The sequence below is a fragment of the Musca vetustissima genome, unplaced genomic scaffold (assembly GCF_032173495.1).
Source record: "Musca vetustissima isolate MV318-11 ecotype Yass unplaced genomic scaffold, APGP_CSIRO_Mvet_v1 utg3273, whole genome shotgun sequence".
Classification (NCBI taxonomy): Eukaryota; Metazoa; Arthropoda; class Insecta; order Diptera; family Muscidae; genus Musca; species Musca vetustissima.
This window is the reverse complement of record NW_026887631.1, coordinates 690446-708428: the sequence shown is the minus strand read 5'-3', so window position 1 is coordinate 708428 and position 17983 is coordinate 690446. Positions and strand designations below refer to the sequence as shown.

The 17983-nt window shown below is 36.6% G+C and overlaps 2 protein-coding genes across 2 annotated transcripts in view; one reads left to right on the top strand and one right to left on the bottom strand.

The window, feature by feature from the left end:
* LOC133335288 (unconventional myosin-XVIIIa) overlaps nucleotides 1-17983 on the top strand; it is a 53637-nt gene that overhangs the window by 15942 nt on the left and 19712 nt on the right. The window contains exons 6-10 of the mRNA XM_061543576.1: nucleotides 7098-7505; nucleotides 7603-7789; nucleotides 7934-8100; nucleotides 8167-9660; nucleotides 9770-9958. Of these exons, the coding sequence (XP_061399560.1) occupies nucleotides 7098-7505; nucleotides 7603-7789; nucleotides 7934-8100; nucleotides 8167-9660; nucleotides 9770-9958 (2445 nt within the window). The remainder of the gene's footprint in view (nucleotides 1-7097; nucleotides 7506-7602; nucleotides 7790-7933; nucleotides 8101-8166; nucleotides 9661-9769; nucleotides 9959-17983) is intronic.
* On the bottom strand, nucleotides 11129-12376 carry LOC133335268 (pancreatic triacylglycerol lipase). The gene is made up of 3 exons (XM_061543557.1): nucleotides 12343-12376; nucleotides 12030-12276; nucleotides 11129-11966 (listed from the first exon to the last, which is right to left on the bottom strand). Exons 1-3 carry the CDS (start codon nucleotides 12374-12376, stop codon nucleotides 11129-11131), a joined length of 1119 nt encoding a protein of 372 aa, XP_061399541.1.

Sequence of the window (17983 nt, the reverse complement as noted above, 5' to 3'; positions counted from 1 at the left end):
GATACCATTTGTATTTTGTTTTTGCAAAATAGTCAGGCTGAATCCCAGTTTGTTGTTTTTATAAAAAAACAACTATTTATTAGTGGGGAATGTATGGCATTGTTTGCCGAGGGGTAAGACTATAGTTTCGGATCACGCCACTGATCCTCATCAGTTCCCTTAGTTTTTTGTTGGGATATTCTCCCCAGAAGCTATTGCTTCTATACAAAAAACCTTTCATACCCAAATGTCTCTTGTAACAAAGCGAAGTACTTAGCTGACCAACGACATAAACTGCATGAGAATTTCGCTGGAGCCTCACTTCGAGGTTAACAAGGCATTTACAAACAATACCACACCTTTCCCACTGTTGTGTGTTGTCACATCGCGACAAATGCACACAACGACTTTGTTGGTGTTGCTAGTATACAGCAACAAACCAAACAGTTCAACCGTGCCTGCGTCTACAACTTCAGTAGTGTTGGCGGTTTATTTGGGATACCATTTGTATTTTGTTTTTGCAAAATAGTCAGGCTGAATCCCAGTTTGTTGTTTTTATAAAAAAACAACTATTTATTAGTGGGGAATGTATGGCATTGTTTGCCGAGGGGTAAGGCAGGGAAGACTATAGTTTCGGATCACGCCACTGATCCTCATCAGTTCCCTTAGTTTTTTGTTGGGATATTCTCCCCAGAAGCTATTGCTTCTATACAAAAAACCTTTCATACCCAAATGTCTCTTGTAACAAAGCGAAGTACTTAGCTGACCAACGACATAAACTGCATGAGAATTTCGCTGGAGCCTCACTTCGAGGTTAACAAGGCATTTACAAACAATACCACACCTTTCCCACTGTTGTGTGTTGTCACATCGCGACAAATGCACACAACGACTTTGTTGGTGTTGCTAGTATACAGCAACAAACCAAACAGTTCAACCGTGCCTGCGTCTACAACTTCAGTAGTGTTGGCGGTTTATTTGGGATACCATTTGTATTTTGTTTTTGCAAAATAGTCAGGCTGAATCCCAGTTTGTTGTTTTTATAAAAAAACAACTATTTATTAGTGGGGAATGTATGGCATTGTTTGCCGAGGGGTAAGGCAGGGAAGACTATAGTTTCGGATCACGCCACTGATCCTCATCAGCTAAGTACTTCGCTTTGTTACAAGAGACATTTGGGTATGAAAGGTTTTTTGTATAGAAGCAATAGCTTCTGGGGAGAATATCCCAACAAAAAACTAAGGGAACTGATGAGGATCAGTGGCGTGATCCGAAACTATAGTCTTCCCTGCCTTACCCCTCGGCAAACAATGCCATACATTCCCCACTAATAAATAGTTGTTTTTTTATAAAAACAACAAACTGGGATTCAGCCTGACTATTTTGCAAAAACAAAATACAAATGGTATCCCAAATAAACCGCCAACACTACTGAAGTTGTAGACGCAGGCACGGTTGAACTGTTTGGTTTGTTGCTGTATACTAGCAACACCAACAAAGTCGTTGTGTGCATTTGTCGCGATGTGACAACACACAACAGTGGGAAAGGTGTGGTATTGTTTGTAAATGCCTTGTTAACCTCGAAGTGAGGCTCCAGCGAAATTCTCATGCAGTTTATGTCGTTGGTCAGCTAAGTACTTCGCTTTGTTACAAGAGACATTTGGGTATGAAAGGTTTTTTGTATAGAAGCAATAGCTTCTGGGGAGAATATCCCAACAAAAAACTAAGGGAACTGATGAGGATCAGTGGCGTGATCCGAAACTATAGTCTTCCCTGCCTTACCCCTCGGCAAACAATGCCATACATTCCCCACTAATAAATAGTTGTTTTTTTATAAAAACAACAAACTGGGATTCAGCCTGACTATTTTGCAAAAACAAAATACAAATGGTATCCCAAATAAACCGCCAACACTACTGAAGTTGTAGACGCAGGCACGGTTGAACTGTTTGGTTTGTTGCTGTATACTAGCAACACCAACAAAGTCGTTGTGTGCATTTGTCGCGATGTGACAACACACAACAGTGGGAAAGGTGTGGTATTGTTTGTAAATGCCTTGTTAACCTCGAAGTGAGGCTCCAGCGAAATTCTCATGCAGTTTATGTCGTTGGTCAGCTAAGTACTTCGCTTTGTTACAAGAGACATTTGGGTATGAAAGGTTTTTTGTATAGAAGCAATAGCTTCTGGGGAGAATATCCCAACAAAAAACTAAGGGAACTGATGAGGATCAGTGGCGTGATCCGAAACTATAGTCTTCCCTGCCTTACCCCTCGGCAAACAATGCCATACATTCCCCACTAATAAATAGTTGTTTTTTTATAAAAACAACAAACTGGGATTCAGCCTGACTATTTTGCAAAAACAAAATACAAATGGTATCCCAAATAAACCGCCAACACTACTGAAGTTGTAGACGCAGGCACGGTTGAACTGTTTGGTTTGTTGCTGTATACTAGCAACACCAACAAAGTCGTTGTGTGCATTTGTCGCGATGTGACAACACACAACAGTGGGAAAGGTGTGGTATTGTTTGTAAATGCCTTGTTAACCTCGAAGTGAGGCTCCAGCGAAATTCTCATGCAGTTTATGTCGTTGGTCAGCTAAGTACTTCGCTTTGTTACAAGAGACATTTGGGTATGAAAGGTTTTTTGTATAGAAGCAATAGCTTCTGGGGAGAATATCCCAACAAAAAACTAAGGGAACTGATGAGGATCAGTGGCGTGATCCGAAACTATAGTCTTCCCTGCCTTACCCCTCGGCAAACAATGCCATACATTCCCCACTAATAAATAGTTGTTTTTTTATAAAAACAACAAACTGGGATTCAGCCTGACTATTTTGCAAAAACAAAATACAAATGGTATCCCAAATAAACCGCCAACACTACTGAAGTTGTAGACGCAGGCACGGTTGAACTGTTTGGTTTGTTGCTGTATACTAGCAACACCAACAAAGTCGTTGTGTGCATTTGTCGCGATGTGACAACACACAACAGTGGGAAAGGTGTGGTATTGTTTGTAAATGCCTTGTTAACCTCGAAGTGAGGCTCCAGCGAAATTCTCATGCAGTTTATGTCGTTGGTCAGCTAAGTACTTCGCTTTGTTACAAGAGACATTTGGGTATGAAAGGTTTTTTGTATAGAAGCAATAGCTTCTGGGGAGAATATCCCAACAAAAAACTAAGGGAACTGATGAGGATCAGTGGCGTGATCCGAAACTATAGTCTTCCCTGCCTTACCCCTCGGCAAACAATGCCATACATTCCCCACTAATAAATAGTTGTTTTTTTATAAAAACAACAAACTGGGATTCAGCCTGACTATTTTGCAAAAACAAAATACAAATGGTATCCCAAATAAACCGCCAACACTACTGAAGTTGTAGACGCAGGCACGGTTGAACTGTTTGGTTTGTTGCTGTATACTAGCAACACCAACAAAGTCGTTGTGTGCATTTGTCGCGATGTGACAACACACAACAGTGGGAAAGGTGTGGTATTGTTTGTAAATGCCTTGTTAACCTCGAAGTGAGGCTCCAGCGAAATTCTCATGCAGTTTATGTCGTTGGTCAGCTAAGTACTTCGCTTTGTTACAAGAGACATTTGGGTATGAAAGGTTTTTTGTATAGAAGCAATAGCTTCTGGGGAGAATATCCCAACAAAAAACTAAGGGAACTGATGAGGATCAGTGGCGTGATCCGAAACTATAGTCTTCCCTGCCTTACCCCTCGGCAAACAATGCCATACATTCCCCACTAATAAATAGTTGTTTTTTTATAAAAACAACAAACTGGGATTCAGCCTGACTATTTTGCAAAAACAAAATACAAATGGTATCCCAAATAAACCGCCAACACTACTGAAGTTGTAGACGCAGGCACGGTTGAACTGTTTGGTTTGTTGCTGTATACTAGCAACACCAACAAAGTCGTTGTGTGCATTTGTCGCGATGTGACAACACACAACAGTGGGAAAGGTGTGGTATTGTTTGTAAATGCCTTGTTAACCTCGAAGTGAGGCTCCAGCGAAATTCTCATGCAGTTTATGTCGTTGGTCAGCTAAGTACTTCGCTTTGTTACAAGAGACATTTGGGTATGAAAGGTTTTTTGTATAGAAGCAATAGCTTCTGGGGAGAATATCCCAACAAAAAACTAAGGGAACTGATGAGGATCAGTGGCGTGATCCGAAACTATAGTCTTCCCTGCCTTACCCCTCGGCAAACAATGCCATACATTCCCCACTAATAAATAGTTGTTTTTTTATAAAAACAACAAACTGGGATTCAGCCTGACTATTTTGCAAAAACAAATTTAACATTGTTTAATATGACAATTTGGTAAATAATTCGGAATTCATGTACTTGATATGTTGTAAAAATTTTTACTAAATGTTGTTTTTAGTCAGAAGTTCAGTGAAAGAGTTTGAATTGAATTGGGGAATACGTATTGGGTTTTTGAAGTACTGAGCATTTTATGTTTCAAAAATGAAATGAAATTTTACCGGAAGATATAATTTTTTAATTAACAAATTTGACAGTTAGGGAAGACTTTGGTATGAATTCGCCTCCTGGGAGAACTTTTAATGGACCATGTCAAGGTTTATTCATAAGGTTAACAGGTCAAAGTCTTCATTGACTGTCAAATTTATTATTTGAAGAATAAATAAACAAAACTATTTGTGCACATCACTATCATTACGTTTTTTCGTATCATAACTATAGACGCACCTTTAATTCAATTGGTATGTTAGTTGACAAATAAAATGGACCCATTAAGTTATTGTTCACAATAAAACGATCAAAAACACATATTATTCAACAAAAATAATTAATTTATTCTTTATGGTTTCGCCGAATTCTGCACTTTCAAAATTGCTGGAGTTGCATAACTATAGACTCACTTTTACAAAATTAGAAAAATTTATTTTTTAAAACTTAAATAAAATAAAATAACTTTTATAAATAATGGGTAGGGCCTCCCTTATTTTGAATAAGTTCAAAAATTTTATCCATCACACTGTTGATCAAAATTATTCGCAAGTCTTCATCGATTGACCGCCATTCATCGAAAATCACTTCTTGGAGGTAAAAATACAGTTTGGTATTGGAGGTTTTCTGCATAGACACGATAAGTCAAGATTCCACACATGTTCTCAATCGGATTCTGGTCGGAAATTTTAATATTTTTCGATTTTAACCATACTTGAGTATGGCGACTTTTATGAACTGGTGCGTTGTGCTGCTAAAAAACGAGTCCTTGATTGTTGCTGCTTTCCCAAAATGGCAATAATTTGTTTTCCAAGACTTGAACGTACTCCATTGAATTCCAAGGCCATTAAGGAACCGCCACCGAAATATCGTATTAAGAAATAACCATATTTCGGTAACCGCCACCTTGGGAGCATTTTATAGCCACGGAATGCTTTATTTGACATTTCCATGTTGTCGGATGAATTCAATGGAAGACAAATTATTGCCATTTTGGGAAAGCAGCAACAAGCAAGGACTCGTTTTTTAGCAGCACAACGCACCAGTTCATAAAAGTCGCCATACTCAGAATCTGATTGAGAACATGTGTGGAATCTTGACTCATCGTGTCTATGCAGAAAACCTCCAATACCAAACTGTATTTTACCTCCAAGAAGTGATTTTCGATGAATGGCGGTCAATCGATGAAGACATGCGAATAATTTTGATCAACAGTGTGATGGATAAAATTTTCGAACTTATTCAAAATAAAGGAGGCCCTACCCATTATTTATAAAATTTATTTTGTTTTATTTAAGTTTTAAAAAATAATTTTTTTTAATTTTGTAAAAGTGCGTCTATAGTTATGCAATTCCAGCAATTTTGAAAGTGCAGAATTCGGCGAAACCATAAAGTATAAATTAATTATTTTTGTTGAATAATATGTCTTTTTGATCGTTTTATTGTGAACAATAACTTAATGGGTCCATTTTATTTGTCAACTAACATACCAATTGAATTAAGGGTGCGTCTATAGTTATGATACGCGGTGTATACAATTACGTTATGAGTTTTTGTGATATCAACAGTTTGTTACTTTTACTATATCGAATAACAGAATCGTTCTAGTCATGTGCATGCGATTCCCATGAAATTTTGATCGATCACAAATAACACGTTTAATATTTGTAACATTTAGGAAATCAAATCAAATCATTTACTGTCAAAATTGCTTTTTTGAAGAAAATATAAAAATATATATTTTTATTCGAACCAGAATATTCGTGCACCATTCTATAATTACGTTTTTTTTAAGATATTTTGAGTTTTTACCCTGTTCTGGTTGGGTTTTCACGATTAAAAAGTTGATGAACAATTAAAGACCATTACTAGACAATCAATAAAAGGGAATTGGTAAAAACATGGTTTGTGTCTTTACTGTTATCTGCTCACAAGTATCGTTTGTAACCGCCAGGTAATATGTAACCATCAAACTAATAAAAAGGTTATTCAACTTGCAATATTTTAAGACACTACTGTCAAAATGAACTTACAATTCATTATGTTATTTATGTACATAGGCGAGTGTGTTAATTAGGGGCGTATAAAGTCAAATGCCTTAGCATCTTCATGCACACACATATATACACTCTCATGGGCTGTCAGCCAGTCACATCGAACAATTTGGATTTGTAAATTTGTCGCTTATTCCATTTGCAGGCTATTTTTATTTCGATTTGTTCTCTGATACACGGACCGTCTCCAATCCTCGTGATTGTGACAGTGACATTTCTTCTGGAGTGGAGTTTTAACATTGTGTTGATATATTAACTGATCAGACGCGTACGCCGACACTGAGTACATAAAGAATTACCGACGATAGTCGTCGATAATTAACGAATATATTCGTTTAGGAAATGATTAAAATAAATTTGTCGCTTAGAACTACAGACAGATATGAAGACGTTAACAACAACACCAACGTCTATTTTCAACATGCCAAATTTGTGTGATTCATAGTTACCGATATTTATCGGTGACGGCCAAGAGTTACAGAATCCCACTAATGCTGATGTATTTATTATAATTATTTTTGTTCCGATTTTTATCGAATATTATAGTTATGTATTTGTTTTTCCATTTCTTTGCATAATAGTCTCGCAATGGAAATGTATTTCTGCATGAAGGTTCACAAGATGGCTGTGCTGCGATGGAAGATAATAAGAACAACGGTGGCGGTGATCGAGTATGGCTGGTGCATCGTGGAGGATTCTGTTCCGCTTTGCGTCTGCCTCAAACCAAGGCCCACATAGAAACTCACAAGGTGGTGATACAACTACTGCATAATGGCGAAGAAATGACTGTGGACGAAGATGACATTGAGAAGCAAAATGATTCCACATTAGATTTGGTTGAAGACATTTGCGAGCTGAAGCACTTGAACGAGGCGTCCGTATTGCACTGCCTACGTCAACGATTTGCCAGTAATTTAATACATACCAAAGCGGGGCCCACATTATTAGTGGTCAACCCAATGGCGCCTTTGTCATTGTACTCAGAAAAGGTATGTAAAACGCACATATTCGTTACAACTACTAACTGGCTAGTCGTGATGCTGACGACGGTTTACGAAAAAAATATTATTCGTGTTCTGTTTTCAGGTTGTTTCCATGTTCCGTGGTTGCAAAACTGAAGATATGCCCCCACACATATATTCCTTGGCTCAAACCGCCTACAGGGCTATGCTAGAGACACGTCGGGATCAAAGTCTAATATTTATGGGACGTTCTGGTTCGGGGAAGACGACAAGTTTTAAGCATGCACTATACTATTTGGCATTAGCAGCAGGTAGGGGATCATGCTTTCAGTTTTTGTAAAAAAAATAAATATATAATAAGTTGGAATGTTTTTTTTTTTTTGTTTTCAAATCTTGTTTTCCAATACTAACAAAAAATTACACATTTCAATCATTCAATTTTAATTGATTTTCAGGGTCGGTTAACAACTTCCTCAATGCGGAAAAAGTGAATTCTATCAACATTATTTTGGAATCATTTGGCAATACGAAGACCTGCTTAAATTCCAACGCAACAAGGATGACCCAGTTGTTAAGTTTAGACGTTGATCAGTCTGGACAAATAGCGTCGGCTTCCTTGCAGGTAATACTCAGATACTCCACGTGCATAGTTCTTGTTAAATTATTATTGAAAATATATTTATTACAGGTATTGCTGCCAGAGCGCCAAAGAGCTGGTCGACGCCTAAATAATGAGTACAGTTTCCACATTATGTCTCGTCTACTGGCTGGTGCAGCTGGATCTCTACAAAAGGAACTTTACATTGATAGCTTACCAGCTGAAGATAACCATCCGTTTGTATCATTGTCTCAAAAATTGGAGGACCGTCAAAGAGCAGCCGCCGATTTTATGCGCACCACACTGGCATTCGAAACTTTGAATATTGATCCGAAAGCTGTTAAGGGTATTTGGAGTATATTGGCTTCCATATATCATTTGGGCTTGGCTGGCGTTACTGTCGTAGGTAGTGGCACCAATGCTCGTACACAGTTTGCCAATCCCTCAGCTGCACGAAAGGCTGCCCTTTTACTGGGAGTTTCATTTGAAGATTTGGCCGGGGCAGCTTTTAATGTTAATACGGCGGGCAGCACAAGTCCTTCTAAGGCATCTATGGATAGTTTGGAGCTAGCTTGGGAATGTTTAGATGCATTGGTAATAGGCCTTTACTCTGAGGCGTTAGCGGCGGTCGTGGCACTCATAAATAAAACTATTTGCACGGCTTCGCATACAATTGCTTCAGTAGTTCTGGTTGACACTCCTGGATTTCAAAATCCAGCAAGTTGTGGATCACAAATCGGAGCAACTCTATCCGATTTGAAGCATAACTATTTACAGGAGCGTTTACAGTTACTTTTCCATCACAATACTTTGGTGGCACCAAGGGATCGTTATGCCCAAGAATTAGTCGAAATTGACACGGAATGTGTATCTGAATTAAGTCCAGCGCCGTTGGTTGCACTGATTGATAAAGCGCCACAAAACCACGTAGTTCGTTCATCACAGAGAGACTTGAGGGAACAGGACCGTCGAGGTCTGTTGTGGCTTTTAGATGAGGAGTCTATGTACCCCAACTCAAATGATGACACATTCCTTGAGCGATTGTTTTCGCACTATGGAGACCGAGAGCATCAAACGCTTATGCGCAAATGTACCGGGCCGAAACAATTTATACTGCAGCATTTACAAGGCACAAATCCTGTATTGTACAGTGTAAATGGTTGGGTGCGAAATAGTCGCGAACATCCAGCCATACGCAATGCTGGATCTCTGCTACAGGACTCTTCACGAGACGAAATAAGTCGTCTCTATATAGGATCTTTGACTCGTAGCTCTGGTGGTATTGTATTTTGTGGATCATTTGCAGGCCTCGAAGGTACTCAGTCATTACGCCGAGTTTCGAGTATTCGCAGATCATTCACCTCGGCCGGAGTAAAACGAAATTCCATTATGTTGCAAGTGAAATTTACAGTGGACGGTATCATTGATACATTGCGTCGAACTGGCACCCACTTTGTTCATTGTTATCTACTTCAGCATAATGCTGGACAACATTCCTGCCTCTCGGTTAGCGGTTCACCAAACACATCGGCAATACAAAATACTAAAGAAGATCTTGTCAATATTCCGCTGCTCAGAAGCCAAGTAAGTACAACAATTGTTATGTCTATAATCTAACAATTAGAGTATTGTCTTTCCAACGAGTATTAAGAGTGTTAGTGCATGAAAGTCTTCATTTTTTATCTAATTACAGCTGCGAGGTTCGCAGGTTTTGGATGCTGCCAGGTTACATCGATTGGGATTTCCTGAATCTGTACCTCTTGCCGAGTTCGTGAGACGGTTCGGCCTTTTAGCTGGCGAGGGTAGCAAAGATGTTGTTATTGAACAAATTTTATCAGCGAACGAAATCGATCCTGCAACATATCGAATTGGTCCAAGTCAGGTATGTCAATTTTTAATACTCAGCTGTAAAAAATCTATGAAACTATAACGCCTATAGATATATGGTGGTGTACAAAATTAATTTTTCATTGACTACATTTATACCCAGAAAATAGGAATATATGGGAGTGGATTTTTAAAGATACATTTACATTTTACTTATTTTTTTAATTATGTTATCATAGTTTTGGAGTATTTAAAGTTGTTTTATAACATAAGTAAAAAAGTGGATCCAAATACACCCTTGCCCATATTCCCATATATAGATTAATCCTAATAATAAGTAACTACATATGTCAACCTAGTGTTATGTGCATTTTCAGTGCACTGTGCTTCCCTTTAATATAAAATTGTTTAAAGGGGCAATGACATGGTGTTAATTTCGTGATAATTATTACAGTAATTAATATACATGTAATGTAAACTTTTTAACTGAATGATTCACCAGACAATTACTCTTTTAATATACACGTCATATATTAAAAAATAACAAGTTACCAATTGAGCAGTATTTAAAAAAAAAAAACTTCTTAATATGTAGATATGAACGGCTTTATTTGATCGAATTGAACGTCGTTATTTTTTTTTTTATTTCAATTCATTTTCAACATGTTTTTTGTCTAACGAGTATGTTATTTAATTGTAATGCGCCAAAAAATATTAGCAACAAAATTAACCAGTTAAGTGTGGTCGGTTAGCACTTCAATTTGAAGCTATATATATATATATATTGTCTATTTTCATTTCCGGTTTCTGTAACAGAATTGTTTCCTACGGCAACTTTTGAGTTATTTCAAATATGCAATTGTTTTAAAAAATGTTTACTAATTTCTAGCAATTGTTGTCCTCCCAGATACAAAACGTGGGTTATACAAATTCGCAATGGGGAAAAGTATATTCTTTAGTAATGTATCTAAAATACATATTTAGTAACTATCATAAATGTTTATGTTTATATGTTGTTTATTATTATTTTGTCCATGGCATATCCAGATTGTTTGAAGATGTGTGGCTAGCATTTAAAAAACTTGAGATGGGTTACAAGCAATTATTGAATCTTTATTGCTTAAAAATTATATTTATTTAAAATGTATCCCATAAACTTATCTTCCACAATTATTGCTTTGCGACATCTAACTGGTCGGTCAATTGAACGACCAGCGACGTTTAATCAACCTTTGAAAAATATTTGAGTTGGTAGAACACTACTTTCCAAGAAATTCGGCTTCATCGTTGCTCGAACACGAACAATGTTGCCCAAACCAAAGGGATGACTACGTCGTGTACTTAGATAAAATACACCGCGTTTGGGCATTAGGGGCTCACCGCCCATATAAACATCTGCCGCACATTCTTTTGCCCCCATTTCGCGACATGTACAATTGTGGTGTTTCATACACGACGATGGCACGGCTTGCATCGCACCAAACAGTTTTGGTTTGCGCACAGACTCAGCAAAAAAATACAAGGCTGCAAAATGATCACAAGCAAAATCAAATTCGGCTGCCGTTGCATTTGGACAATGTGGCTGGCCTTGACCCCAATTGGGAAAGAACGATGCATGACTAAGCTCAAAGCTCGGATTGCCCAAATGTGTGGTGTCCGTGTGTATGCTCTCGACATAGGTGGCGTCATCGGGTGCCAAACGAAAATCTGCCGGCAAGCCAAGTTGTGCCAGGCCAGCTGGATCCAATGCCACTATTGCACCAATCTGTTGTGGTTTCAATAGTTTGCCCGTCAAACCCGATATATGACTACCGGCGCTGTGGCCAATCAAGTAGATGTTGCTCCACTCAATGCCGGTTTCCTTTTGCAAAAAACGTATGAATTTGCCAACGTTTGCAGCAATCTCGGAAAATTGTTGCGAAATACGTGGATAGCTAATGTCATGCGAAATATTACTCCAATCCACCAGAATGACATTAAATTTTCCTCTGGACAAATAGGCATCCTTGATGGCGGCATTCGAACAAGAGGTGCTTTTTCCGGCCCAACCATGGATTGATATTCTGAAACGTACACAGATGACAAACAAAATCACAATGTCCACATCACTTATATAACCGACCTACCTCACTGGCCACTTGGGATTGAAGTGTGAACTTCGCAATGCCTTGATGTCGCCTGTGCGTAGAATGTGGCGCTCGTTGGGATTCAGAGAAGTATACAAGTCGTAATGCATTTGTTGGCTAGCCAAGTACCGAATACGGGGATTAAGTAAAGCTCTAACCTCATTACGCAACATATCCTGTACGACACTGAATATGGAAATGTCACATTTACCGGGACGATATGAGAGACCCACGCCAGCATGTGAACCTATGACAGTGGATGAAACAATGTGAGTCTCAGTTGTGCTTTTCAATTTCCCACATCATAACTAACCACTGCAATACCAGACCAGTTGGAAGACAACCATTTTCCAATTTAAAATATTCATGATTATTGCTGAGATTTCCAAATGCTGTATTTTCTAAATTCGATTCTGCAAACTACCACAGCGTCACTTACATTGGAGGCTTGTTATACCGCAGGCAAACAAACAACCATCGCGTTACGCGTACTGACAACAAATGCAATTGGTTCTAAAGGCTTCCATTGGTTAAAAGAACACGACGGAGATTAGTCTTACAACTTGTTTGAATCTCAAACTGCGGCACAGTGATTCAACATGATTTCAGTGTTTTTTGCCTAGTGGAGCGAGTTCGTTGAGGCAATGAAGCCAATGGAAATAAACCTAGATAAGAACGTATAATTTTTTATATTTTTCATAGCTAGTTCTCGCAGATACTAATTTCCAACTTCTGAGAATTTGGCTAGCAATAGTTTAGAATCAATCTCCCAATGTTGTACACATGTTTGAGCTTTGTGACAACGATGTGTGAGGGGCTGGTCGCACAAGTGTCATTGCATTCTGTAGAGGTCATTGCGTTGCAATTAAATAACGCTTTTTACAGTTGCTGCCAACAGTTTCTGGAAGCCACCGACTGATGGATTGCCAACATTATACTGTGATTGCTTTTAAGTGGCATGTGAGTTGCAAATGAATATCAAAAACAACATCTCAAAAAAAAAAAAAAAAAAAAAAACACACCATCAAGCTGGGCATAAACTTGACGAAAAGAACAAACGAACATGTCACTGGTTTTTCTAGTCTCATTTGCCAATAACACGGTTTACAAGTTGTTTTTACAGTTGATTGTTGTAAAAACTGGCTGCAGATCAATCTGTATTTAGGAATAAAGCATTAAAATATAAGAGAACTTAAAAAGAATCTCAATCTCTATAATAGCAGCTGGCAATTTTTATCTACAAACAATAACTAGGAAACATGTAGCTAAAATAAGCAGTAAAGCCTACAACATCGCTCCAAATAATAACTTAGCCTAAATAAATATAGTATCAAAATATCAATCTATCTCCATAGAGTTGACCGCCATAAATTTCATTACCATTCTGATGTTATTCAGATGAAAATTATGAAATTTTATATTTTTGGAATACCATATACATGCCAATCTTATCGCTATATCGTCCTAAGGAAATGGGTACTTCATAGAAAAAGTCAACTAATTATTCTACTTTAGTACTCTGAAGCTCAATCGCAACATGTAACAAGATGTAAAGACATTGTTTTACAATTGCATTTGCTCACCTTGCAACCTTCACCTTGTGAAGAAGAATCACCATCAGCGTTAACTTCGAACATCTTCAATAAACAGCAAATAACTTGACCAGGCGCGTAGTTGCTATGCCACTTTCACTATCAAATTTTTATTACACAGCAATGAGAAAAGAAATAAATTTTTGAACTGTGGGTCGTTTCTTACTTCAGCGATTCCATACGTACATTGTCACAGAGAATGAAGTTGCTTTGTATAGTGCAGCAGATTATTATAAGTCTCTTTGTTGTTGTTTGCTTAGTTGAAAATACGTATTTTGAATGGTTGTTACCATATGAGAGATTTCCCAATAATTTTCTTGTTGGGATAAATGAAAGTACATGGGTTTAAGTTAAGGGCAATAATCTAAAATTCTACATATGTTTTTTACCAATCATCTATTTTACTGGCTGTCATCTATAATATGTATGTCCTCTATTTCCTCTACAATCTGGCACATATATATATATATATATATATAGTTTTAACCCTTTCAGTGTCAAAAAATCTAAATTTTTGTATTCAGATCATATAAAGGCACAGAGTTTAGAAAAAATAGCAATTTTTATTTTAACCCTCGGGCAGTTTCGCCTGTCTTTCAGCAAAAACAAAAAAACATCAATTGTAACGGTACATAGGATAACCGAAATATCGCAAAGAAAGAGAGTACTTTTAAATGTTGAATATATTCGACAAAAACACTGAAATGGTTAAAACCTTCATCAATATTTTTTTAGTGAAGTCGTATAAAATGTGCCTTGCAGTGCTTGTATATGGCCTGTTCCCGTACTGCAAGCATGTACTAGATTTTACAATTTTCTTCGATATCATAAAGGAAAATTCGTTATCGTAGTAAAAAGTAGTAGATTCTTGCAGTACAGGAACAGATCAATAGTCAATAGTAGCTTTGTTAGTCGAAATTGTTTTAGAATTTAAAATAGCGCCAAAGTTTCACAAAACTTGGAAACACAATAAAGAATAATAAATGCCACAATATTGCAATATGTTTTGAAACGTGAATGTTTTTACCAAATTTATATATTTATAAGTAATAAAATGTTTTAATGGAAAATCGAAAACAATTTCGATTAGTTCAATAATCTTGCAGATTCGTGAACAGAGCAAAACATATTTATTTTATTTTTTTATTTATTTTACATACATATTTTAATAAAATATGGTGTATGAAAATATACATATAAGCCAGCTTAGCTTATATATATATATTTTCATAACAATTCCACTTGAATGTCGGCTTACCTATTGTAATATTTGCACTTAACGGCCATACACATTTCAAGAAGACAAACGAACAAATATATGTTAAAATAAGTTTGTGGCGATTGTTATTCACTCAACAAGTAACTGACGTCATACAGAAATGCCTGATATTCTAGTGGTCAGTTCGGATTTGCACTTTTTTCATGGTCAAGTTCATTTACATCATGTCCATGCAACAATGACTACCTTTCTCCTAGCTACTGACTCTGGAGATGCACAAAATAGAAGAAAAGAAAACATTGCACAGATGATAATTTAATATGTTTACCCTGTGGATTAATGTTGTACTACTGTAGCCCAGAATCATGCTTCGTAGTCAGTCAACCGGACATCTGCTGCTACTACTTGCTACGTTAAGTCTGGTATTTTGCTTGTGTCGAGTTGTAATGTCTTGCCGTAGACATGAATTATCAATTTAGTTGGTGGTTGCATACGCAAAAGATTGCCAAATAATAAGTAAGACGCGAAATACAACAGATATCCGCGCAAACGGATGGATCGACGGGATCATTTAAGGCCTTCATAATCGATGTACATAATCACATCGAATAGAGTTATCGGTTTCGAAGGTGGGACATGTGATACATCTCGGTTGATAGATCAGCATTTGAATATGACGCTGAGCCTATTGCATGACCAACATGACTATGTTAATATGTTGTTGCAGCTGTGCTCACATCGGAATGTTGCCCAGGAAATGTGGCGTTTGTTATTATTGCTCTGCGGCTTGGCAAGTGCATATATATTTGGTAAAAATGTGCGTACCTACAATTACGATAGTTTCCGAGGAGTGTTAATACTTCTAACCGAAATCTATATTTGTAAAAATGTATTTGTTTACAGCTTATTACAAAATTGTATACAATAATTCATCATATTGATTGTGGATTAGTTGTTAAAACGTACATGTTTAATAAATTTTACGTATTTTGTGGTTTTTATTAAATATGAAATAACAAGTGATAATATGATTATGATACAAAAAGTAATGAAATTATTTGATTTCGTCCTTGAATAAAACTGGATTTTTCGATTAGACGGTGTTCTCTTATGATGGTCACATCATCAAAAAATTACCTCTGCTCCAAATCAGCGCTAGATTTGTTTGGAATATTATTAAATATATATGTTTTACTTCAAAACCCTTAGATAGAAAATAATTGCATGCATTTTTTCCAAATTACAGTTTTTATGAATAACATCAAATTTGAATTTTTATGTTACGAAAAAAATATTTAAAAATCAATTTCGTTTTAGTAGATTAAGTACCAACTAAAGATAACAGAAATCAAATCATTGTGAAAAATGTATCTAATTCGGAAAGTAACCCTTAAAGTGGAAAATAATGGTACAAATGTACCAACAAGTTGGGAATTAATCTAAAGAAACGGTATCAGTTACAACAGAATGAACGTGGGTGGAAATTCTCAATAAATAGATTTGACTGTCTACGTAAGTTATTAATCTAGTATGTCTCGAACCAAAATCTATTATGGATCATAGATACAAAAATGCTTTGTTGCGGAACCTGCAAGAATCTTCTATGCCTTGTTGCGGGACCTGCAAGAATCTTGTATTAATCGAAATTGTTTTCAATTTTCTCTTTATACATTTGAAAAGTTTTACTACTTTTTGAATAATAATTTTTCTATTGAGTGACAAACAATCGTGCAAATTACTGTCGGCCCATACAATTTCTCCTTAATACGAAATGCACTAATGCTTCACTTGACCGACCCTGTATTGTGCGATAATAACCACACCACTTACTATCAACGGCAAGAGGCATTATTGCCACTGATTGACAATTAAATTGACATTTTTAGTGGCATTCTGCTGAATCGGATAACGACGTCGACGTATGCACAGATGAAAATAAAAGTTCAAGAGAGAGACATGACCATGTAACGACGATTACTGGCAATTGTAATGTCTGCTAAGCTGTGATGTGGTGTTTGATATGTTTAGTTTCGCGTAGACAAACAGACAGACAGTCGACTGGCGTTACAATCTCCAGGAACATAGACGCAATTTCATTTTCTGTCAAAATCAATATTCGTAGATATGTTTTACATCAGCTAGATCTATGTTTGCTGTAAGTAATATGATATTTCATTAAATTATTTAGTTAATAGCAATGCCAAAATTAATATATTCTCTATATATGGCGATCGTCCGTTGGAAGACAGACAAGTCGCGAGCAACCCATTCTATTAATTGTATTGTTTTTGGACACAACAGTTCATATGACTTATTATCACTAATTCTTTTTATAGTGGTGAAATTTTCAGTTTCACACTTCGCTGATGTCTGCAACACCGAAAGAAGGTTATAGGGGCTTAATTTCTATGATTTTAGTGTGGAAATTTGTGGCAGTGACTTGCCATTTGAAATTAAGGCGCTTATTATGATGGCTGGTACGTCTGCTTCCGAAAGGTAATGCAGTTGTACGTGTCAATCGTGCCCAAGTCTATGCTATATGTACCGTGGGTAACTAATGTGAGTACATACATATTTGGTATGTAGGGGAGAATAGGGCACATGCGGCATCGGGCCACATTCGGCAATCGCGTTTTCGATATGAAGCTCTCACTGTACATCCATAAGTATTGAATTTCAAAATAAATAACTGTCTCAAAGTTTGAAATCTCTAGTTAATAAACTTATTTAGGTGCACGGTTTTTGTTATTTTTACAGATGTTTTGGTAATATTTCCATTTCATTAATATTTCGATTAAAAAAACTTGTCAAATTTTAAGGCAGTATTATTAAAAAGTAGTTAATTACAATGTATATTCTTATAAAAATAATTAAAAATATAATGTTTTTAGAAGATTGATAAAAAAAATGAAAAAAAACTATAAAAAGTACCTTTGGGTATAGATTCGGCATTTCGGCCATATACAGATAGAGCTATATTATTTCTTTAAAATGTTTTTGAGTTTGTCTTTAAAAACATCCTTTTAATATGGTTCGAAATTACATATATAAGACGTGCTTTTACTGACGAAAATGCGATAGAAAAAAGCTATTTCTGATAGTGTGTGTGGTCTGATGTGTGTATAGCCTTAAAATTAAAAAAA